The following is a 25,330-nucleotide window of genomic DNA, read 5'->3' as shown; positions in this document are numbered from 1 at the left end:
CAACATACTGTAGGCTACATACTATACGTGCTAACAACATACTGTAGGCTACGTTTAAAATATAATGGCGACCAGTTGTTTTGTCTGTTGTAAAGAGCCTGCTCTAAGGTGGAGGGTAACTTCAGCTGTTCCACTCTTTCCCATACATCAGGCATGGTACAGTGACTGTCCATAGATCAACATCAACCTCATTTCCCCCTGGATGTTTCCCATCTTGTTTTTATGACCAACTGTCTGTCTCTTGTCACGTGGATCTGCTTTGAAATGTTGACAACATTCTCAGAATGGCCTCCAGTCCACCCATTGGTTACAAGAGACTCTGGCCTTCCAGCCATTGGTGCAGGAGCCTCTCTTCCCTTTTTGACGTGTTCTAACGAAACACCACCTCGTAAAAAACAATCGAAACATCTGCTCTGACTTAACATCAGTAGGGCTGAGGATGAGAGGGCTCTGGCTGACCATTCATTATGGAGGCGTGGTCCGGCGGTGTCCTGGGGCCTCATTTATAACCGTTGTGTAAATATCTCATTAAATATCTGCGTGTACCATTTCTAAATTTAATTTGTACAAAATATTGAGATGTTAAACTTGGTGCAGGCCATACATAACTGATGTATCCCGTTTATAAATCAGAACAAGCCAGAAACTTTTTTTTCTTCTTTTCCTACACATTTTTTTTGTGTAACCATTCAATAAAAAAATCAACCCGCGGCTCAATCTAGTTGATGATTCCTGATATAGGGAATAGGGTTCCATTTGGGTGGCTGTGAGTCTGCCCTGAGACCGCACAGAATGATCCTCCGACCAACAATGCCTACAGTAATTACAGACAAGCAGCTAGGGTGAAGGCTGCCCTCCAGGAAGTAACTGAAACTCAAACCTCCCCATTTCAAGACTTTTATTCTACATGGAGGTCAGAACTCTGCTCGTGTTTTAAAGTCACTATTATTTTGGGCCTTTTTGCATCGCTGTGGACTAACTAACTAATCAAATGAGTGGGTTTGCCTAGCCCTAATTTCTACATTATCATAATAGCCCTTAATTTCTACATGATCATAATAGCCCTAATTTCAACATGATCACAATACCCCTTAATTTCTACATTATCACAATAGCCCTTAATTTCTACATTATCATAATATCCCTTAATTTCTACATTATCATAATAGCCATTAAACCTACATTATCGTAATAGCCCTTAATTCTACATGATCACAATATCACTCATTTCTACATTATCATAATAACCCTCATTTCTACATTATCATAATAGCCCTAATTATTTCATTATCACAATAGCCCTAATTTCTACATGATCACAATAGCCCTAAATTCTACATTATCATAATAGCCCTCATTTCTACATTATCGTAATAGCCCTAAACTAAAATTGGGGAAAAGTCAGTTACATTTCATGAACATTTTATAATTTGATTTGAAATATTTAAATATTCAGTGTTATGTTTAACTCAGGCCTTTTCATTAGGGGAGCAATGTTATAAACCAATTTGTTTATTACTTTTTTGGTCTTTGAAAGCTGTTGCAGTAATTAGGATTTTGTGTAAATTGTGGTAAAATGCATAGTATCTGATTTAATAAAACATAATAATAATTTTGAAATAGATAAGTATAGATCCAAATCTTTGTTATCCAAGAGAAAATGTAAAAAATGACACTTGAATATTTTGGGGTAAAATGTCAGTTTGGTGAGAATGACCCGAAACAGGTTCTCGAGCATGAGTTAACTGACTCAGTCACTCTCTAGAGCAGGAGGTAACTAGATTCAGTCACTCTCTAGAGCAGGAGGTAACTAGATTCAGTCACGCTCTAGAGCAGGAGGTAACTAGATTCAGTCACTCTCTAGAGCAGGAGGTAACTAGATTCAGTCACGCTCTAGAGCAGGGGGTAACTAGATTCAGTCACGCTCTAGAGCAGGAGGTAACTAGATTCAGTCACTCTCTAGAGCAGGAGGTAACTAGATTCAGTCACTCTCTAGAGCAGGAGGAAACTAGATTCAGCCGCGGGACAATTTTTGTTGGAGCAGATGGTCGGGAGGCTGAAACACAGTTATAACAATTTGTACCACAACTAAGCACCAAAATAGATTGTATTTGAAAAGAACAGTCATTTCATACCTTGGTTACATTGAGACACGATCACATATGTCTCTTTTGTTATATGTGAGAATACTTTGGAACATATTTCCTAAATTAAACACATTTTTTGCTGATTTCCTGGTGGTTTTACAGTCTTTTTGACCAATTACACACATAAAAAACACTGGAGGGCAAGTTTTGGCCCACGGGCCACCTGTTGCTGACCCCTGCTCTCGAAACTCCCAGGCTGTTTTCAATCCAAGTGACGGTCGTTTAAAATCTAGTCCTGATTTATGACGGGCAGCAGCCGACGGTGAGGAGCAGCTGAACGGTGATACTTCCCCAGCCCTCAGACCCTCTGGATCAGAAACTGTGTCTCTGTAATGACTTATTGTAGATGAATCCTGTTTCCTGCCTGTGCTCCTTCTCCTGTCCATTCCTTTTCTCTCCTCTGCCTGCACGGTGTGATGCTTTTTCCCTACAATGTCCTGGTGGTGCACTAATCATATGGAAGGGACTACTATAGAAATATAATTACTAGAACGGACATCCCAGTTCATGGTACTTGAGCAATTATATTTCTATGGGGACTCCTCTGTAGAGAAGCTGGGCTGTAATTGGACAGTAAGCAGCAAGGCAAAGTGGGAGGGAAGGAGGGAACCTGCTTGTCCGTGTGATCAGGGCATGACTGGATGACTGGAGCAGGGCAGGGGAGGAAAGATAGGGAGGGAGAGGCAGGGGAGGAGAGGCAGTGCAGGGGAGGAGAGGCATGGGAGGAGAGATAGGAGAGGCAGTGCAGGGGAGGAGAGGCAGTGCAGGGGAGGAGAGGCAGTGCAGGGGAGGAGAGGCAGTGTAGGGGAGGAGAGGCAGTGTAGGGGAGGAGAGGCAGTGTAGGGGAGGAGAGATAGGGGAGGAGAGGAGAGATAGGGGAGGAGAGGCAGGGGAGGAGGTGCAGTGGAGGAGAGGCAGTGTAGGGGAGGAGAGGCAGGGGAGGAGCGATAGGGGAGGAGAGGCAGGGGAGGAGAGGCAAGGCAGTGGAGGAGAGGCGGTGCAGGGGAGGAGAGGCGGTGCAGGGGAGGAGAGGCAGGGCAGGGGAGGAGAGGCAGGGGGCTAGAGGAGAGGCAAGGGAGGAGAGGCAGGGCAGTGGAGGAGAGGCAGGGCAGGGGAGGAGAGGCATGGGAGGAGAGAGAGGAGAGGCAGTGCAGTGGAGGAGAGGCAGTGCAGTGGAGGAGAGGCAGTGCAGTGGAGGAGAGGCAGGGCAGGGGAGGAGAGATAGGGGAGGGGAGGAGAGATAGGGGAGGGGAGGAGAGATATGGGAGGGGAGGAGAGATAGGGGAGGGGAGGAGAGATAGGGGAGGAGAGATAGGGGAGGAGAGGCAGTGTAGGGGAGGAGAGGCAGGGCAGGGGAGGAGAGGCAGGGGAGGAGAGGCAGGGCAGGGGAGGAGAGGCAGGGCAGGGGAGGAGATGCATGGCAGGGGAGGAGAGGCAGGGGGGTAGAGGAGAGGCAGTGGAGGAGAGGCAGGGGAGGAGAGGAGAGGCAGGGGAGGAGAGGAGAGGCAGGGGGGTAGAGGAGAGGCAGGGCAGGGGAGGAGAGGCAGGGCAGGGGAGGAGAGGCAGGGCAGGGGAGGCAGTGCAGGGGAGGAGAGGCAGGGCAGGGGAGGAGAGGCAGGGCAGGGGAGGAGAGATAGGGCAGGGGAGGAGAGGCAGGGGAGGGGAGGAGAAATAGGGGAGGAGAGGCAGGGGAGGAGAGGCAGGGCAGGGGAGGAGAGGCAGGGCAGGGGAGGAGAGATAGGGCAGGGGAGGAGAGGCAGGGGAGGGGAGGAGAGGCAGTGCAGGGAGGAGAAGGCAGGTGAGAGGAGGAGAGGCAGGGGAGGAGAGGCAGGGGAGGAGAGATAGGGGAGGAGAGATAGGGGAGGAGAGGCAGTGCAGGGGAGGAGAGGCAGGGCAGGGGAGGAGAGGCAGGGCAGGGGAGGAGAGATAGGGCAGGGGAGGAGAGGCAGGGGAGGGGAGGAGAAATAGGGGAGGAGAGGCAGGGGAGGAGAGGCAGGGCAGGGGAGGAGAGGCAGGGCAGGGGAGGAGAGATAGGGCAGGGGAGGAGAGGCAGGGGAGGGGAGGAGAGGCAGTGCAGGGAGGAGAAGGCAGGTGAGAGGAGGAGAGGCAGGGGAGGAGAGGCAGGGGAGGAGAGGCAGGGGAGGAGAGGCAGGGGAGGAGAGATAGGGGAGGAGAGATAGGGGAGGAGAGGCAGTGCAGGGGAGGAGAGGCAGGGGAGGAGAGGCAGGGCAGTGGAGGAGAGGCGGTGCAGGGGAGGAGAGATAGGGGAGGAGAGATAGGGCAGTGGAGGAGAGGCAGGGCAGGGGAGGAGAGGCAGGGCAGGGGAGGAGAGATAGGGCAGGAGAAAGGGGAAGGCTGCAGGAGTCTAGAGACGGGTCAGACTGAGCTCCTCACAAGTTCACACACTCATAGAGAACTTCCTGCGTGACAGCGTAGGCTATACACGGAATAGTTTTAGCGCACGAAACTAGCCTATATAGGAGTATAGTAACTGCAGTGAACTGGTCTCTACCGGGAGTATAGTAACTGCAGTGAACTGGTCTCTACCGGGAGTATAGTAACTGCAGTGAACTGGTGTCTACCGGGAGTATAGTAACTGCAGTGAACTGGTGTCTACCGGGAGTATAGTAACTGCAGTGAACTGGTCTCTACCGGGAGTATAGTAACTGCAGTGAACTGGTGTCTACCGGGAGTATAGTAACTGCAGTGAACTGGTGTCTACCGGGAGTATAGTAACTGCAGTGAACTGGTCTCTACCGGGAGTATAGTAACTGCAGTGAACTGGTCTCTACCGGGAGTATAGTAACTGCAGTGAACTGGTGTCTTCATGCATGGCTGGTGAAGGAGGATCAGAATGTTGAAGTTCACTACGACACACATCTCCAGGTTTTTAATGCATCTGTTCACTACTTCTCTGCTCTGGGTTGCTGAGTTGTCAGAGAAAGGAGAGGGGTTAGTAGTGTGTGGACTAGGGTCCAGTGAGTCAGTGGTAGGACATTTTCTTTCAAGGTAGAAAGACAAGGGTTTGCATTTCTCCTGTGATCCGTTGCAACGTCCTGTATTTATGCACTTCTGTAGTCTAGTTTACACAGACAACCTAATGTGTTTACAAGAGCGTGTCTTCGTCTGTTTTCTGTTCGGTTTTTGTATGTTTTATAACTCCAGACGGTTTAGGGTTAAATAACACAGGCTTTACTGTTATTTTATATTTTACTGTGATGGTGTGTGGGTGCCAGTGCATGCGTGTGTGTGGGTGCCAGTGCATGCGTGTGTGTGGGTGCCAGTGCATGCGTGTGTGTGGGTGCCATTGTGCCGCAGAGTGGATCTTTCACCACACTGATACATTCCCTGACTAGCACAGCACAGTGTGATCAGGTTGCCCCATAAAATGACTGTCTGCACTGTCCTGAATCTCAAGCTCTCGACTCCCATTTCATACCCTAACCTCGTCACAACTATCCTTGAAAATATGGAGAATTGTACTCAGTATTGTGTTGTATTGGATTTGCCCCAAACGCAACACTTTGTTTTCAAGACAAAAAGTGAATGGCTTTGGCAATTCTTTTGCAGTATTTAGTGGCTTAGTGCAAACAGGATGCATGTTTTGGAATATTTTTTTGTGCATGCTTTCTCTTTACTCTGTCAATTAGTTTAGTTTTGGGACAGAAAGGGACAGAATGTGACCTGGGCTCAACTCTCCAGTGTATGGGTTAAAGCAGTCCTAACCTCGTTCTCAACCGTGCACATATTCCCCACCAAAAAATAATGTCCTGTCTTCTGCTTTTGGGAGGCTGTGGGGATGTAGGGATTGAGGGACTGAGGGATAGGGATTTCACGGTCACTTGCAAGTCTATTCATCCACTCTTTAGGGGTCCTCGGCTAGAGAGATGACAGAGGAGGGATAGAGAGAGAGATGACAGGTGGACATATTGGTTATTGACGGGTCTAAAGAGGCTATTCTGTTCTAACATTTTCTCTCTCCCTCTCTTTTCCTCTCTCTCTCCCTATCTTTTCCCCTCTCTCTCTCCCTCTCTTTTCCTCTCTCTCTCCCTCTCTTTTCTTATCTCTCTTTTCCTCTCTCTCTCACTCTCTTTTCTTCTCTCTCTCTCTCCCTCTCTTTTCCTCTCTCTCTCTCCAGCCACAATGAGCGGAAGGTGACCTGCAAGCATCCTGTCTCGGGCTGTCCCTCACAAGACAACTGCATCTTTGTCGTGAACGAACAGTGAGTCTCTTCATTTTGCTGTTCAGAATGCCATCAGACAGCATTTCTGAGCTGTGCAGTCAGATCGTCGTAGGAACTCTAGGACGTTCCTCTTTCCACGCACTCAGTATTAGTTATGTCGACCCAACATTTCCCTATTAACAAGTTTCCCTTTCATGAGTTGAATGCTTCTTCTGTTTCTCTCCTCATTGTCCCATCATTGGCACTTTAACAGAAAAATGGTTTCAAATGAAGTCTTTCCTCTGATGAGATTACAAGGGTCATCAATATCAGTCATCTGTAATGGTTGGAGTATGTACAAAATGTGCCTGACGTTTTCTTCCTAGTATTGGTGCATAGGTTAGTTATAAACATGTTTACAATGGCTGTGGGTAGATGAGGTTCTGAAAAGAAAAGACATTGTGACCGAGGAAGCATCTGCAGGTCTGCTGATTCCCTGACGCGTGGTGCATTGTGCTGCACTTGAGAATCAATCCTCCTCGTTCTTCTTCTACCCATCAGATACGGAGAGAGGGTTAGAGTTTGAGCTCTTTTCCGTTCTGTTCTTCTTAACCACAGCCACTCACCTCTGAGGAGCACATGTTACCGTTGGCTTTCTTTGGCGTGAGTTTAAGCCCTTTCACTCTCAGTTGCATAGCCGACTGAAGAGAGAGAGCGGTACGCCCAAATCGACCCCTAAACCCTGCCCCCCTAGGCACTCTTGTAGATCTGAAATGATTTGATAGGTGTAAATCAGTATGACTCCACCCAGCCGTTCAGAAAGAGAGGTGCTATATTGCTTGAACCTATCTAATCCTTTCGGAGCACTGGGCCCCCTTCATACCTCATAGCTCACCATACCTGCCAGCTAAGCTCAGCACTGGCCCCCTGATAGATGTCTCTCCTAGAACATGTTGACAAGACAGTTCTCAGGGAACACCTGTCATTCCGTATATCTGCTATATTCCAACACAAGCCCAATCCAATTCAACAACCCTTTCAAGCCCCTGATGACTGGGTTGAGAAACACTGTCCACATGTTCACTTTCACATCCCCCCACAAGCAGCTGTTTGAAGTAGAGGAAGATTCATACTACCTTGATATAGACTCCTGTGCTATTTCAACCTCACCTGATAGGTGTCTTAAATCAAGTTTCAGTCTCCTTCTGAATTCTGGACATTCTTGTTGCAACTGTTCAAACTAGTTGTAGTTCTTTGAGTTCATGTTCAGACTAGTTGTAGTTCTTTGAGTTCATGTTCAGACTAGTTGTAGTTCTTTGAGTTAATGTTCAAACTAGTTGTAGTTCTTTGAGTTAATGTTCAAACTAGTTGTAGTTCTTTGAGTTCCTGTTCAGACTAGTTGTAGTTCTTTGAGTTAATGTTCAAACTAGTTGTAGTTCTTTGAGTTCATGTTCAAACTAGTTGTAGTTCTTTGAGTTCATGTTCAAACTAGTTGTAGTTCTTTGAGTTCACGTTCAGACTAGTTGTAGTTCTTTGAGTTCCTGTTCAAACCAATGCCATTACAGATGTGGAAAAATCCTACCTTTTAATAACTTTATTTTACTTTTCGGGCATTTTTTCCCCAGTCCTACAATACAACACAACAAAGTGCCTATGCAAAGCCCTCCCTCTGTCAATCAGAAACTTCTCCTAGTGTCTGCCTGCCAGCTGAAAATCATGTAGGCTACATGCCCCTCTGAAGCATAGCTGTAGCGTACTGACATTATCAGTGGGATTCAGAAGATGAGGAGAGAGATTTTTAATGAGAGAAGAAGCAATTCACTTTTTCCATGCTACTTAGGGATAGTATAGTTACCACATTTCACATTGGATTTATTAACTACAAAAAGATGAGACGTGTTTTTTAATTCTGGTGCTGCTCTGCACACACAAGCTTGTTAGCTAACTAGCTTCTCTGGTCCAACATTAAGCCAATTCTGAAGTTCAAAGACATTTAAAGTTCCTCCGTTGAAGCCTCTCCTCAGTTGGTATAAATCTGTGGGCCCAATTCAGATAATGCATGTTGTCAGAAGATGCCCAGCACTTCAAGCCAAGCTTCCTCCTCCACTCTCCCTCGATCGCCCCACCGGCAACATTTTTATTTCATCTCGCGCTCGAGACTGGTCTTTCCATCACGCAGCGTAAACAACTCACCGAACTATAGCACTGACCTACAGCACTGAGCTACAGCACTGAGCTACAACACTGAGCTACAACACTGACCTACTTCACTGAGCTACAACACTGAGCTACAACACTGAGCTACAACACTGAGCTACAACACTGAGCTACAACACTGAGCTACAACACTGACCTACAGCACAGAGCTACAACACTGACCTACAGCACTGAGCTACAACACTGAGCTACAACACTGAGCTACAACACTGAGCTACAACACTGAGCTACAACACTGAGCTACAGCACTGAGCTACAACACTGAGCTACAACACTGAGCTACAACACTGAGCTACAGCACTGAGCTACAACACTGAGCTACAACACTGAGCTACAACACTGAGCTACAACACTGAGCTACAACACTGAGCTACAGCACTGAGCTACAACACTGAGCTACAACACTGAGCTACAGCACTGAGCTACAACACTGAGCTACAGCACTGAGCTACAACACTGATCTATAGCACTGAGCTACAACACTGAGCTACAACACTGAGCTACAGCACTGAGCTACAACACTGAGCTACAGCACTGAGCTACAACACTGAGCTATAGCACTGAGCTACAACACTGAGCTACAACACTGAGCTACAGCACTGAGCTACAGCACTGAGCTACAGCACTGAGCTACAGCACTGAGCTACAACACTGAGCTACAACACTGACCTACAGCACTGAGCTACAGCACTGAGCTACAGCACTGAGCTACAGCACTGAGCTACAACACTGAGCTACAACACTGAGCTACAACACTGAGCTACAGCACTGAGCTACAACACTGAGCTACAACACTGAGCTACAACACTGAGCTACAGCACTGAGCTACAGCACTGAGCTACAGCACTGAGCTACAGCACTGAGCTACAACACTGAGCTACAACACTGAGCTACAACACTGACCTACAGCACTGATCTATAACACTGAGCTACAGCACTGATCTATAACACTGAGCTACAACACTGAGCTACAACACTGAGCTACAACACTGAGCTACAACACTGAGCTATAGCTTGCCCCCTCCATAGCGAGCTGCTCTATCCGTGCTGCCTGATTGGTGAAGTAATTTAATGTTGAGCTGAATGTAAAAGAAACATACTTTCAGAGGTTTAAAAACCCCCAGAAAGGAACGATATAAATTTGTACTTTTTTGGAGGTTGGAAGCATGTTCATAACTTTATTTTGCTGGTCGGAACAGTGGAACGGAACTGAAGAAAATAATGGTTCCGTTCAGAACGAAACTATTAGAAAACAATGTTGGTTCCAACCCTTGGTTTCTATGCGTGTTAAGGTATGAAATAGCGAGTCCAACTGTCGCACGCCCAACTGCTGCCGAGGACTGGCATTGCCCATCTCTTCTCTAGGCAATCTCTTATAGACTTAACAGTATCGCCATTGATTAAACATTTTTCCCCTTGTGTTTTGTAGCTTGAATTGTGGAAAAGTGGTTTGCCCAATGTTTAGAAGGTAATGTAACGCTAGGTTCAAATGGATGCTTATGTGTTACTCTAAAGTAACTGTTATGTAAAAGCACTTTTGTGTAAAGCACTGTTACACTCCTCTGTTTATGTTGTTCTGTGTTGTTTGACTAACTGTTAACTGTTTTGCCTGACGTCCTGCTAGTACTGTACAGTGTATGTTGTTGTTTGGAGTCTGGACCATATGATGTGTTCAACCAAATTATCAAACTAAACTACTAACAGACAAGATCCTATCTAGGCCTGGGAAGTGCTAGGGACCTCACCGTTCTATATTATCACGATACGAACTTCCCGATACCAATATGGATTGCGATTCGATACTGTGATTTTTTTATTTTTTTTATTGAGAATCGATTTTTCCAAAACATATTGCTCACAATCTGTTTGCTGTAGAGGGACAAGAGAGAGCCATTATGAAAAGGAGAAAACTTATTGTGGACATTTTGCTGATATCGTTCATTACAATAAATAACCTATAGGGCCCTATGAGAGAAAGGTGAGGTTTAAACTGAAATACTTTTGCTAATATGGGTGATTAGCAAAAGTAGGTTTAAGGGTCATAAGAAGTAGTAGTAGGTTTAAGGGTCATAAGTAACAGTTGTTGTGTTGCAAATTAATGTTATAAATGTATCGTTCAATGTATCGTTATCGTGATAATTCAGTCAATTTATCGTGATATGGATTTTTGCCCCTATCGCCCCCGCTCTAATGCCCACACAAAAGTCCCCGATATTAAAAGCCAATGGGAAATTGTCTAACATAGGGCACGATTATTCCGGACGTTGGTACTCGATTACTTGGGAGAGTATTACTTTTTTGAGAATAAAAAATATTTGGCCTATGTCTAAAATGTAATTATCTATGTGACATTGCTACATAGCCTAGAAGGATTGAGCATTACATTCTAAATGTTTTTATGACATCACGCGTGTAGCTTGTTGTTAGCTACAGTCACATGCTCCCGTGTGTAGCAAGTGAAGTGGGAGATTTCTAATCAATGCAAAATGGAATTAAAATTATGGAATGAAGTTGGCTAAATGAGAAGAAATAGGCTACAATAATCAACCAACAGGTAGGCTGTTTCATATGAACAGCAGGTAGCCTAGCACTTAAGAGCGTTGGGCCAGTAACCAAAAAGTTGCTGGTTTGAATCCCCGAGCTGACTAAGTGATACATCTGTCAATGTGCCCTTGAGCAAGGCACTTAATCCTAACTGCTCCTGTAAATCACTCTGGATTAGAGCGTCTGCTAAATGACTAAAATGTTGTAGATAAGGACGCCTCAAAATAGCCTCAATTAGCATTGCTACTTTAGCTAGATGGCTAACTTTTCAATGCTACTTTAGCTAGATGGCTAACTTTTCAATGCTACTTTAGCTAGATGGCTAACTTTACAATGCTACTTTAGCTAGATGGCTAACTTTACAATGCTACTTTAGCTAGATGGCTAACTTTACAATGCTACTTTAGCTAGATGGCTAACTTTACAATGCTACTTTAGCTAGATGGCTAACTTTACAATGCTACTTTAGCTAGATGGCTAACTTTACAATGCTACTTTAGCTAGATGGCTAACTTTACAATTCTACTTTAGCTAGATGGCTAACTTTACAATGCTACTTTAGCTGATGGCTAACTTTACAATGACTTGATGCAGTCAAAACAGCCACTATCAGATGGTATGATAGAGAACCTATGGAAGCAAACAAGTTTGTTTAACTAGCGGGAGTCGGTTTGGATCATTTCTCACTCTCTCCCTCCGTCCATGCCACACACAGACTGTCACATGAACAAGACTCCATTGAACTAAAAAAAAAAAAAAAAAATCTTTAACATATTTTGACTATCCAGATATTCCCCTCCCCCAAAAATAATTGATATTATTTGAATAGTGAAATCATTTCAACTAATGCATAACCTAAATGGTGGACAAAGCCTTGCAATGCCTTGCCAGTTGCCACTCTGTTTACTGTAGTTTAGTTAACTAGGCTAATCTTAGCAAACGGCTTCTTCTCCAGCCAATGCTACATTTCACCAGAAAAACAAGACGATCTTCCAGGTGGTTGGACAGTCTTGATTGGTCCACGTCGTTTTTTAAAGTCTCAGAGTGTGACACATAATATTACACATCCTAATATTAGAGAAGCTAACTCGGGCATTTTGTCATACATCTGAGCTTAACAACGTCTCGAAACTGCATGAACATGGTAACACTTCAAGAATGTCTGGTGTTTTAATGCCCTTTCCATTCCTGACATACCACAGGCTGCACAGGTAAGACTTAACCCTGGTTCTGACACCTGCCTATTGAGCAAGTGCATACTCTTTAATTGTTGAAAGTACTGTAGTAACCTATTTGTGTGTATGCACGTCTATGTGTTTTGCTTGCCTGCCGTGAGAAGATCTGTATCTAGGATCAGGTCCCCTTGTCCAAATATTCTTATTCATTGTGATGATGCAAAACTGATCCTATATCCCATCAGCACTCTGTTTGTGAATACGGGCCCTGGTCTCGTTGCCGTTTTGTTGTGAGATGATGAGCTTGAAGCAAAGTCAGAACAAAATTCTCCTGAACTAAAGCAGCTCTCATTCCCCTTTTCACAGTCTCCCCCTTTTCAATGACAAATGCTGTCGTGGTTGTTTTAAATTGTATTCTCGGCCAGTCAGTTCCGTTGCCCCCCCCCCCCCCCCCCCCCCCCCAATATGCTTCACTGGCGAGGTAATCCCTCAACACACACACACACACACACACACACACACACACACACACACACACACACACACACACACCTGTGCATTCAGAAAGGCACACACACCAAGGGGCCAAGCGTGGGGGCTATCTGCCCATCCCAGACTGTCTATTTGTGCAGAGTTAATACAGGGGCTTTGTTGTATTTTGTATTTTTTTTGTGAGCACACACATACTCCTCCCTCTACATGAAGGTAGCGAAGAGTAACACTTGGTCCGTGTAATGAACACGATGGGAGACAGAGAGCTGGTTTCACGTTCTGGGCACAGCAGGTGTTTATTGTAAAGGACCACAGGAGGAGGCAGGTAGCTGGGTCCAGGGGCAGGCAGGAGGTCATACACAGGGGGTCCAACAAGGCAACTGTACAGGCAGGGAAAAGGCTAGTAACGTAGTCCGGGAGATCAGGCAATAGGTTGATAACAGGAAATACGATACGCTAAAGTACAGGCAGGGAATAGGCAAAAGGCGTCGTTAGTGAGGCAGGCAAAAACGATCATACACGGGAGGATTAAATTACGGGAAAAACAGCACTCTGAATAGAAGTGTGTCACAAAACAAACAATACCTCACAGTGATGGGGTGCAAAGAACTGAACTAAATAGTGTGTGATAATGACATACAGGTGTGTGAACAGGTGATCAGAATTCAGGTGATTGGGATCTGGAGAGTGACGGCGTTCAGGGGATCTACGTGTTTGAGAGTGTGAGCTGGAAGCAGACGTTACGGTCCAGCTGCACCGACTACAGCCCAACAGCCCTGGCACTATACACCAACTGGCTGTAGCAGAGCTCTAACAGTACTGGAGTTACAGTGTTCATGATACGGAGTGAAAATGTAACGTGTCCCGCTGCTATGCTCCTTTATACTCCTCTAGTCCAAAAAATTCAAATCAAATCAAATGTATTTATATAGCCCTTCTTACATCAGCTGATATCTCAAAGTGCTATACAGAAACCCAGCCTAAAACCCCAAACAGCAAGCAATGCAGGTGTAGAAGCACGGTGGCTAGGAAAAACTCCCTAGAAAGGCCAAAACCTAGGAAGAAACCTAGAGAGGAACCAGGCTATGAGGGGTGTCCAGTCCTCTTCTGGCTGTGCCGGGTGGAGATTATAACAGAACATGGCCAAGATGTTCAAATGTTCATAAATGACCAGCATGGTCAAATAATAATAATCACAGTAGTTGTCGAGGGTGCAACAAGTCAGCACCTCAGGAGTAAATGTCAGTTGGCTTTTCATAGCCGATCATTAAGAGTATCTCTACCGCTCCTGCTGTCTCTAGAGAGTTGAAAACAGCAGGTCTGGGACAGGTAGCACGTCCGGTGAACAGGTCAGGGTACCATAGCCGCAGGCAGAACAGTTGAAACTGGAGCAGCAGCACGGCCAGGTGGACTGGGGACAGCAAGGGGTCATCATGCCAGGTAGTCCTGAGGCATGGTCCTAGGGCTCAGGTCCTCCGAGAGAGAGAAAGAAAGAGAGAAAGAGATAATTAGAGAGAGCATACTTAAATTCACACAGGACACCGGATAAGACAGGAGAAGTACTCCAGATATAACAGACTGACCCTAGCCCCCCGACACATAAACTACTGCAGCCTCTGCAGTCTCTGAGATACACAATAGGTGTGACGAAGTAAAGCAGTGTGCCTTACAAGACAGTAGGATATGCTGCTCCTTCTAATATCTATTGTAGCATGTTGTCAGAACTAGTTGAGTTGCCAGACCTAGTTGAGTTGCCAGACCTAGTTGAGTTGTCAGACCTAGTTGAATTACATCAACAACAACCCAGCCCTGTTCCCCACCAGCCTGACACGGTCCCTCCACATCATCAACAACCCAGCCCTGTTCCCCACCAGCCTGACACGGTCCCTCCACATCAACAACAACCCAGCCCTGTTCCCCACCAGCCTGACACGGTCCCTCCACATCAACAACAACCCAGCCCTGTTCCCCACCAGCCTGACACGGTCCCTCCACATCAACAACAACCCAGCCCTGTTCCCTACCAGCCTGACACGGTCCCTCCACATCATCAACAACCCAGCCCTGTTCCCCACCAGCCTGACACGGTCCCTCCACATCATCAACAACCCAGCCCTGTTCCCCACCAGCCTGACACGGTCCCTCCACATCAACAACAACCCAGCCCTGTTCCCCACCAGCCTGACACGGTCCCTCCACATCAACAACAACCCAGCCCTGTTCCCCACCAGCCTGACACGGTCCCTCCACATCAACAACAACCCAGCCCTGTTCTCCACCAGCCTGACACGGTCCCTCCACATCAACAACAACCCAGCCCTGTTCCCCACCAGCCTGACACGGTCCCTCCACATCAACAACCCAGCCCTGTTCTCCACCAGCCTGACACGGTCCCTCCACATCAACAACCCAGCCCTGTTCTCCACCAGCCTGACACGGTCCCTCCACATCATCAACAACCCAGCCCTGTTCCCCACCAGCCTGACACGGTCCCTCCACATCATCAACAACCCAGCCCTGTTCCCCACCAGCCTGACACGGTCCCTCCACATCATCAACAACCCAGCCCTGTTCCCCACCAGCCTGACTAACAGCCATCACTATAGAATTCATCAAGGGCCCCATTTGTGACCACTAATACATATTTTTTTAAAGACTCCAGTTTTAATGGTCTCTCCATTTTCTTCTGGAAGTATTTTCAACTTGTGCTAACTGTTTTTCACTCTGCAGTGGGAGCTGAAATATGCCATCACCACATATTTCTGTGTGTGGGTGTGTGTGGGTGGGTCCTCTGGTGTCCATTTCTGCCTGCAGCCAACCATGGCGTCAGCCCTCATGCGACGGCAGCAGCAGGCAATTTGACGCGTTCGTTCACAGCATTTTAATTTCAGATCCAGTAGAGTGATTATCAGGGCCCGGGTTAATTAGCAACAAAGCCCACATCCCTCCCTCCCACATACATACACACACTACACACACATTACACACCACACACACACACACTACACACACTACACAGCGTCAGCTCAGGGACGGAAATGGGCTACTGGCTAAATAGAGCGTCAAATAGAGCCATGTTGATTCATCACTTTTAATAGACAGGGCCATTTCTCCGCCCCCCCCCAGCACACTCCGTCACACACACACACACACACTGACACACCATTGATTACTTTTCAGACAGGATTTAGCCTAGGATGAGTCCCAAAAGGCACCATGTTCCTTATATACTCAGAGGATATTTCCTATAGGACCCTGGTCAAAGGTAGTGCACTGTATAGGGAATAGGGTTCTATTGGGTCCTGGTCAAAGGTAGTGCACTATATAGGGATTAGGGTTCTATAGGGCCTGTGTCAAAAGTAGTGCACTATATAGGGAATAGGGTTCCATTTGAGACGAAGCCTTAGCTTGTCACTGGGGGCGACTGGATGATGAATAAAAGTGTAGTGAATAAGAGAGACGGAAGGGAGCGAGTGGATAAAGAGGAGAAAGGTGGAAGAAGGGAGAAGTGTGTCAGCTTGAGAGAGCGTTAGTTTCTGGCTGCTGCTCAGCGTCTACAGGAACGTATCACCTTCTCCTCCACGCAGGACACTTGGAAGTATCTCGCCGTTTTAAATGGCAACAATCACATATCTTTTGAGTTCTAATGGGATCCATGCTCCTCTCTTTCCTCCTACAACAGCTATCTAGGACTATCTTAAGCTGTTGCAGCGAATGCATTTGACATCTCTTCCGTTTCTATCCAACCTCTCAGGTTTCCTTCTAAAGAAAGGTAACGGCAGACCGTCTTAAAAAGTGCTCTTGTCTTTTATTCTGTCTTGTTTTCCTTCCCTCTTCCCTGTCATTCCATGTGTGGGTCAGTGTGCTGCATCAGACCTGCCTTCCCTGTCAGTGTCCTCTGTTCTGCATTAGAATGACCAGTAATCATGTCCCTGTTCCCTGTCAGTGTCCTCTGTTCTGCACCAGAATGACCAGTAATCATGTCCCTGTTCCCTGTCAGTGTCCTCTGTTCTGCATTAGAATGACCAGTAATCATGTCCCTGTTCCCTGTCAGTGTCCTCTGTTCTGCACCAGAATGACCAGTAATCATGTCCCTGTTCCCTGTCAGTGTCCTCTGTTCTGCATTAGAATGACCAGTAATCATGTCCCTGTTCCCTGTCAGTGTCCTCTGTTCTGCATTAGAATGACCAGTAATCATGTCCCTGTTCCCTGTCAGTGTCCTCTGTTCTGCATTAGAATGACCAGTAATCATGTCCCTGTTCCCTGTCAGTGTCCTCTGTTCTGCATTAGAATGACCAGTAATCATGTCCCTGTTCCCTGTCAGTGTCCTCTGTTCTGCACCAGAATGACCAGTAATCATGTCCCTGTTCCCTGTCAGTGTCCTCTGTTCTGCATTAGAATGACCAGTAATCATGTCCCTGTTCCCTGTCAGTGTCCTCTGTTCTGCATTAGAATGACCAGTAATCATGTCCCTGTTCCCTGTCAGTGTCCTCTGTTCTGCACCAGAATGACCAGTAATCATGTCCCTGTTCCCTGTCAGTGTCCTCTGTTCTGCACCAGAATGACCAGTAATCATGTCCCTGTTCCCTGTCAGTGTCCTCTGTTCTGCACCAGAATGACCAGTAATCATGTCCCTGTTCCCTGTCAGTGTCCTCTGTTCTGCACCAGAATGACCAGTAATCATGTCCCTGTTCCCTGTCAGTGTCCTCTGTTCTGCACCAGAATGACCAGTAATCATGTCCCTGTTCCCTGTCAGTGTCCTCTGTTCTGGACTAGAATGACCAGTAATCATGTCTCTGTTGCCTGCTGATTAGATGTATGCTATAGAGAACCCACTAGATCTATGTGTACCGTCTTGCTAAATCATACAGTCATGTTTGGCATGACAACGACAATACAGTAGGAGCACAAATAGATCTGGAGCCAGCTAGGCATCTACAGTATGAACCTTCCGGTATTGTATGTTGGTGTAAACCTCTTGTGTCCTACCTACCTACAGTACCTACCGACCTACCTGTTGTCCTACCTACCTACCTATCTACCTGTTGTCCTACCTACCTATCTACCTGTTGTCCATCCTACCTACCTACCTACCTGTTGTCCATCCTACCTACCTACCTACCTGTTGTCCATCCTACCTACCTACCTACCTGTTGTCCATCCTACCTACCTACCTACCTACCGTCCTACCTACCGTCCTACCTACCGTCCTATCTACCTACCTACCTACCCGTTGTCCATCCTACCTACCTATCTACCTGTTGTCCATCCTACCTATCTACCTGTTGTCCATCCTACCTACCTACCTACCTGTTGTCCATCCTACCTACCTATCTACCCGTTGTCCATCCTACCTACCTATCTACCTGTTGTCCATCCTACCTACCTACCTACCTGTTGTCCATCCTACCTACCTACCTACCTACCTGTTGTCCATCCTACCTACCTACCGTCCTACCTACCGTCCTATCTACCTACCTACCTACCCGTTGTCCATCCTACCTACCTATCTACCTGTTGTCCATCCTACCTACCTACCTACCTGTTGTCCATCCTACCTACCTATCTACCCGTTGTCCATCCTACCTATCTACCTGTTGTCCATCCTACCTACCTATCTACCTGTTGTCCATCCTACCTATCTACCTGTTGTCAATCCTACCTACCTACCCGTTGTCCATCCTACCTATCTATCTACCTGTTGTCCATCCTACCTACCTACCTACCTGTTGTCCATCCTACCTACCTACCTACCCGTTGTCCATCCTACCTACCTATCTACCTGTTGTCCATCCTACCTACCTACCTACCTGTTGTCCATCCTACCTACCTACCTGTTGTCCTACCTACCTGTTGTCCTACCTACCTACCTATCTACCTGTTGTCCATCCTACCTACCTACCTACCTGTTGTCCTACCTACCTACCTACCTACCTACCCGTTGTCCATCCTACCTACCTATCTACCTGTTGTCCATCCTACCTACCTATCTACCTGTTGTCCATCCTACCTATCTACCTGTTGTCCTACCTACCTACCTATCTACCTGTTGTCCATCCTACCTACCTATCTACCTGTTGTCCATCCTACCTACCTATCTACCTGTTGTCCATCCTACCTACCTACCTACCTGTTGTCCTACCTACCTGTTGTCCTACCTACCTACCTACCTACCTACCTACCTACCTACCTACCTACCTACCTACCTACCTACCTATCTACCTACCTACCTACCTACCTATCTACCTGTTGTCCATCCTACCTATCTACCTGTTGTCCATCCTACCTACCTATCTACCTGTTGTCCATCCTACCTACCTACCTACCTGTTGTCCATCCTACCTACCTATCTACCCGTTGTCCATCCTACCTATCTACCTGTTGTCCATCCTACCTACCTATCTACCTGTTGTCCATCCTACCTACCTACCTGTTGTCCATCCTACCTATCTACCTGTTGTCCATCCTACCTACCTATCTACCTGTTGTCCATCCTACCTACCTACCCGTTGTCCATCCTACCTACCTACCTACCTACCCATTGTCCATCCTACCTACCTATCTACCTGTTGTCCATCCTACCTACCTACCTACCTGTTGTCCATCCTACCTACCTACCTGTTGTCCTACCTACCTGTTGTCCTACCTACCTACCTATCTACCTGTTGTCCATCCTACCTATCTACCTGTTGTCCATCCTACCTACCTATCTACCTGTTGTCCATTCTACCTACCTATCTACCTGTTGTCCATCCTACCTATCTACCTGTTGTCCATCCTACCTACCTATCTACCTGTTGTCCATCCTACCTACCTATCTACCTGTTGTCCATCCTACCTACCTATCTACCCGTTGTCCATCCTACCTATCTACCTGTTGTCCATCCTACCTACCTATCTACCTGTTGTCCATCCTACCTACCTACCTACCTGTTGTCCATCCTACCTACCTATCTACCTGTTGTCCATCCTACCTACCTACCTACACTATCGTTCGAAATGTTTGGTGTCACTTAGAATTTACCTTGATTTTGAAAGAAAAGCACATTTTTTGTCCATTTTAAAACAACATCAAATTGATCAGAAATACAGTGTAGACATTGTTAATGTTGTAAATGACTATTGTAGCTGGAAACGGCAGATTATTTTATGGAATATCTATATAGGCGTACAGAGACCCATTATCAGCAACCATCACTCCTGTGTTCCAATGGCACGTTGTGTTAGCTAATCCAAGTGTATCATTTTAAAAGGCTAATTGAACATTAGAAAACCATTTTGCAATTATGTTAGCACAGCTAAAAACTAGTGCTGATTAAAGAAGCAATAAAACTGGCCTTCTTTAGACTAGTTGAGTAACTGGAGCATCAGCATTTGTGGGTTCGATTACAGGCTCAAAATGGCCAGAAACAAAGGACTTTCTTCTGAAACTCGTCAGTCTATTCTTGTTCTGAGAAATGAAGTCTATTCCATGCGAGAAATTGCCAAGAAACTGAAGATCTCGTACAACGCTGTGTACTACTCCCTTCACAGAACAGCACAAACTGGCTCTAACCAGAATAGAAAGAGGAGTGGGAGGCCCCGGTGCACAACTGAGCAAGAGGACAAGTACATTAGAGTGTCTAGTTTGAGAAACAGACGCCTCACAAGTCCTCAACTGGCAGCTTCATTAAATAGTAAACGCAAAACACCAGTCTCAACAGTGAAGAGGCGACTTCGGGATGCTGGCCTTCTAGGCAGAGTTGCAAAGAAAAAGCCCTATCTCAGACTGGCCAATAACAAGAAAAGATTAAGATGGGCAAAAGAACAGACACTGTACAGAGGAAGATTGGGAAAAAATGTCATGGACAGACGAATCTAAGTTTGAGGTGTTCGGATCACAAAGAAGAACATTCGTGAGATGCAGAAAAAATGAAAGGATGCTGGAGGAGTGCTTGACGCCATCTGTCAAGCATGGTGGAGGCAATGTGATGGTCTGGGGGTGCTTTGGTGGTGGTAAAGTGGGAGATTTGTACAGGGTAAAAGGGATCTTGAAGAAGGAAGGTTATCCCTCCATTTTGCAATGCCATGCCATACCCTGTGGATGGTGCTTAATTGGAGCCAATTTCCTCCTACAACAGGACAATAACCCAAAGCACAGCTCCAAACTATGCGAGAACTATTTAGGGAAGAAGCAGTCAGCTGGTGTTCTGTGTATAATTGAATGGCCGGCACAGTCACCGGATCTCAACCCTATTGAACTGTTGTGGGAGCAGCCTGACCGTATGATACGTAAGAAGTGCCCGTCAAGCCTCTGCAAGGCTGTAATTGCTGCAAATGGAGGATTCTGTCACGTTCGCTGGAATAAATGTCGGACCAAGGCGCAGCGGATGTTGAGTTTCACATAATTTAATGAATAAAGTGATACTTAGCAAAGACAAAAACAAATAAACAATAAACTAACAACGAACCGTGACTACAGAGATGCTATGTGCACTAACTCAAAACAATATCCTATAAAACACAGGTGGAAAAAGGCTACCTAAATATGATCCCCAATTAGAGACAACGATTACCAGCTGCCTCTAATTGGGAATCATACACAATCACCAACATAGAAAAACAAACCTAGAACCCCACATAAACTAGACTAACCCCCCAGTCACGCCCTGACCTACTCTACCATATAAAATAAGGACTTTCTATGGTCAGGACGTGACAGATTCTTTGATGGAAGCAAAGTTTGAAGGACACAATTATTATTTCAATTAAAAATCATTATTTATAATCTTGTCAACATCTTGACTATATTTCCTAATCATTTTGCTTCACCTACCTACCTACCTACCTACCTACCTACATACCCGTTGGCCTACATACCCGTTGGCCTGCCTGCCTACCTACCTACCTACATACCTACCTACCAACATACCTACCTACCTGTTGTTTCTACTTACCTACCTGTTGCCCTACCTACCTACCTACCTACCTACCTACCTACCTACCTACCTACCTGTTGTCCTACTTACCTACCTGTTGTCCTACTTACCTACCTACCTGTTGTCCTACTTACCTACCTACCTGTTGTCCTACTTACCTACCTACCTACTTGTTGTCCTACCTACCTACCTACCTGTTGTCCTACTTACCTACCTACCTACTTGTTGTCCTACCTACCTACCTACCTACCTACCTACCTGTTGTCCTACTTACCTACCTACCTGTTGTCCTACTTACCTACCTACCTACTTGTTGTCCTACCTACCTACCTACCTGTTGTCCTACTTACCTACCTACCTGTTGTCCTACTTACCTACCTACCTGTTGTCCTACCTACCTACCTACCTGTTGTCCTACTTACCTACCTACCTGTTGTCCTACTTACCTACCTACCTGTTGTCCTACTTACCTACCTACCTGTTGTCCTACCTACCTACCTACCTGGTGTCCTACTTACCTACCTACCTGTTGTCCTACCTACCTACCTACCTACCTGTTGTCCTACTTACCTACCTACCTGTTGTCCTACCTACCTACCTGTTGTCCTACTTACCTACCTACCTGTTGTCCTACTTACCTACCTACCTGTTGTCCTACCTACCTACCTACCTGTTGTCCTACTTACCTACCTACCTGTTGTCCTACTTACCTACCTACCTGTTGTCCTACTTACCTACCTACCTGTTGTCCTACCTACCTACCTACCTGTTGTCCTACTTACCTACCTACCTGTTGTCCTACCTACCTACCTACCTACCTGTTGTCCTACTTACCTACCTACCTGTTGTCCTACCTACCTACCTACCTGTTGTCCTACTTACCTACCTACCTGTTGTCGTACTTACCTACCTACCTGTTGTCCTACCTACCTGCCTATTGTCCTACCGACCTACCCTTGTTCTGTTGAGCTAAAGCATGCAAACTACTACTCAGAATCTGAGGTTGGCATTGAAGGGTCATGAAGGGTCATTAAAGAATTAGTTCTTAACTGACCTGCCTAGTTAAATAAAGGTTCAAGAAAAAGGTTAATGGATAGATACATGGAGGGATGTGTTGGTGGATGGATGGAGGGAACAAAGGGTGGATGTATTGAGAGGAGGAGGTGTGGATGTATTGGGTCGTAGTATATGTGCGGATATTGATTGGACTGTTGCGGTGTTTGTACTGTAGACGGCCATACAGCGCTGTTGGAACCAGGGTTTCTGACCTTGTTCACTGACCTGAAACTGAAACCCAATATATCCAAGAGATGACAGTTTTCCTCTGCTGTATTTTAGCTCTAGTCTCTTTTCATAGTGCCATTCCCTGTAGACCACAACATTGTACCATAGCTACAGAATCTAGGACAGAACATCTCAATGTTCATTATCTATTCTGTATATCCTATTGGTCATTATATATACTGGATATCCTATTGGTCATTGTCTATACTGGATATCCTATTGGTCATTATCTATTCTGTATATCCTATTGGTCATTATCTATACTGGATATCCTATTGGTCATTATCTATTCTGTATATCCTATTGGTCATTATCTATTCTGTATATCCTATTGGTCATTATCTATTCTGTATATCCTATTGGTCATTATCTATTCTGTATATCCTATTGGTCATTATATATACTGGATATCCTATTGGTCATTATATATACTGGATATCCTATTGGTCATTATATATACTGGATATCCTATTGGTCATTATCTATACTGGATATCCTATCGGTCATGATCTATTCTGTATATCCTATTGGTCATGATCTATTCTGTATATCATATTGGTCATGATCTATTCTGTATATCCTATTGGTCATTATCTATTCTGTATATCCTATTGGTCATGATCTATACTGTATATCCTATTGGTCATGCTCTATTCTGTATATCCTATTGTGTACATACCAGGCTGTTACTATGCATATTACCTCTTCTATTACTTGTTATTATTAATTTGACTCATTATTATGGATATTGATTATTGTACTCTTAATGTTGAGGGAACTAGCACACAAGCATTTTACTGCACCTTTTATACCTGCAGTAAACTGGGTACGTGACTAATACAATTTAGTTTGATTTTGACTTGATACCTATGGGACCAAAACCTTGCACGGTGTCCCATCTATCCTACGGGTATATATCAAAATGGGCATTGATCCATTTTTCTTTAAACTTTACTTTGAAAAACTTTGCAGCCTTTCAGCAAGACCCACTTTGTTTTTATTAGTGAAATTGACCTCACTTATCAGTGTAGGAAGACTACAGTATACCTAGACCGCCAAGGCCGGCAGGCAGTCTGTCTACAGTAGAATGTCATCTAGACCGCCCAGGCCGGCAGGCAGTCTGTTTACAGTAGAATCTCACCTAGACCGCCAAGGCCGGCAGGCAGTCTGTTTACAGTAGAATCTCACCTAGACCGCCCAGGCCGGCAGGCAGTCTGTCTACAGTAGAATGTCATCTAGACCGCCCAGGCCGGCAGGCAGTCTGTCTACAGTAGAATCTCATCTAGACCGCCCAGGCCGGCAGGCAGTCTGTCTACAGTAGAATCTCATCTAGACCGCCCAGGCCGGCAGGCAGTCTGTCTACAGTAGAATCTCATCTAGACCGCCCAGGCCGGCAGACAGTCTGTCTACAGTAGAATCTCATCTAGACCGCCCAGGCCGGCAGGCAGTCTGCCTACAGTAGAATCTCATCTAGACCGCCCAGGCCGGCAGACAGTCTGCCTACAGTAGAATCTCAGCTATAATGAGATCTCAACATGGCCCCTATGAATCACAAGACAATCACCCTGTCTATGTCACTGAACACTACATCTCCCTGTCTGTCTATCTCCCTATCTGTCTCCCTGTCTGTCTGTACGTGACCCTGTCTGTCTGTCCCCCTATTGGTCTGTCTCCCTGTCTGTCTGTCTCCCTATTGGTCTGTCTCCATTCCTGTCTGTCTGTCTGTGACATTGTATGACTCCCTGTCTGCCTCCCTGTCTGCCTCCCTGTCTGCCTCCCTGTCTGCCTGTCTGTCTGTCTGTCTGTCTGTCTGTCTGTCTGTCTGTCTCTCCCGGTCTGTCTGTCTCCCTGTCTGTCTGTCTCCCTGTCTGTCTGTCTCTCTGTCTCCCGGTATGTCTGTCTGTCTCCCTGTCTGTCTGTCTCCCTGTCTGTCTCCCTGTCTGTTTGTCTTCCTGTCTGTCTCCCTGTCTGTGTCCCTGTCTGTCTCCCTGTCTGTCTGTCTGTCTCCCTGTCTGTCTGTCTGTCTCCCTGTCTCTCCTGGTCTGTCTCCCTGTCTGTCTCCCGGTCTGTCTCCCGGTCTGTCTCCCTGTCTGTCTGTCTGTCTGTCTCCCTGCCTGTCTGTCTGTCTCCCTGTCTGTCTCCCTGTCTCTCCCTGTCTGTCTGTCTCCCTGTCTGTCTGCCTGTCTGTTTGTCTTCCTGTCTGTCTCCCTGTCTGTGTCCCTGTCTGTCTGTCTCCCTGTCTGTCTGTCTCCCTGTCTGTCTGTCTGTCTGTCTCCCTGTCTCTCCTGGTCTGTCTCCCTGTCTGTCTCCCTGTCTGTCTCCCGGTCTGTCTCCCGGTCTGTCTCCCTGTCTGTCTCCCTGTCTGTCTCCCTGTCTGTCTCCCGGTCTGTC

At 46.2% G+C, this 25,330-nt stretch overlaps 1 protein-coding gene across 1 annotated transcript in view; it reads left to right on the top strand.

The window, feature by feature from the left end:
* LOC120065977 (pleckstrin homology domain-containing family A member 5-like) overlaps nucleotides 1-25,330 on the top strand; it is a 233,931-nt gene that overhangs the window by 117,431 nt on the left and 91,170 nt on the right. Inside the window, exon 4 of the mRNA XM_039017017.1 lies at nucleotides 6,286-6,369. Within this exon, the coding sequence (XP_038872945.1) occupies nucleotides 6,286-6,369 (84 nt within the window). The remainder of the gene's footprint in view (nucleotides 1-6,285; nucleotides 6,370-25,330) is intronic.

Source organism: Salvelinus namaycush, chromosome 21 (genome assembly GCF_016432855.1).
Source record: "Salvelinus namaycush isolate Seneca chromosome 21, SaNama_1.0, whole genome shotgun sequence".
Classification (NCBI taxonomy): domain Eukaryota; kingdom Metazoa; phylum Chordata; class Actinopteri; order Salmoniformes; family Salmonidae; genus Salvelinus; species Salvelinus namaycush.
This window is presented reverse-complemented; position numbering and strand designations above follow the sequence as displayed.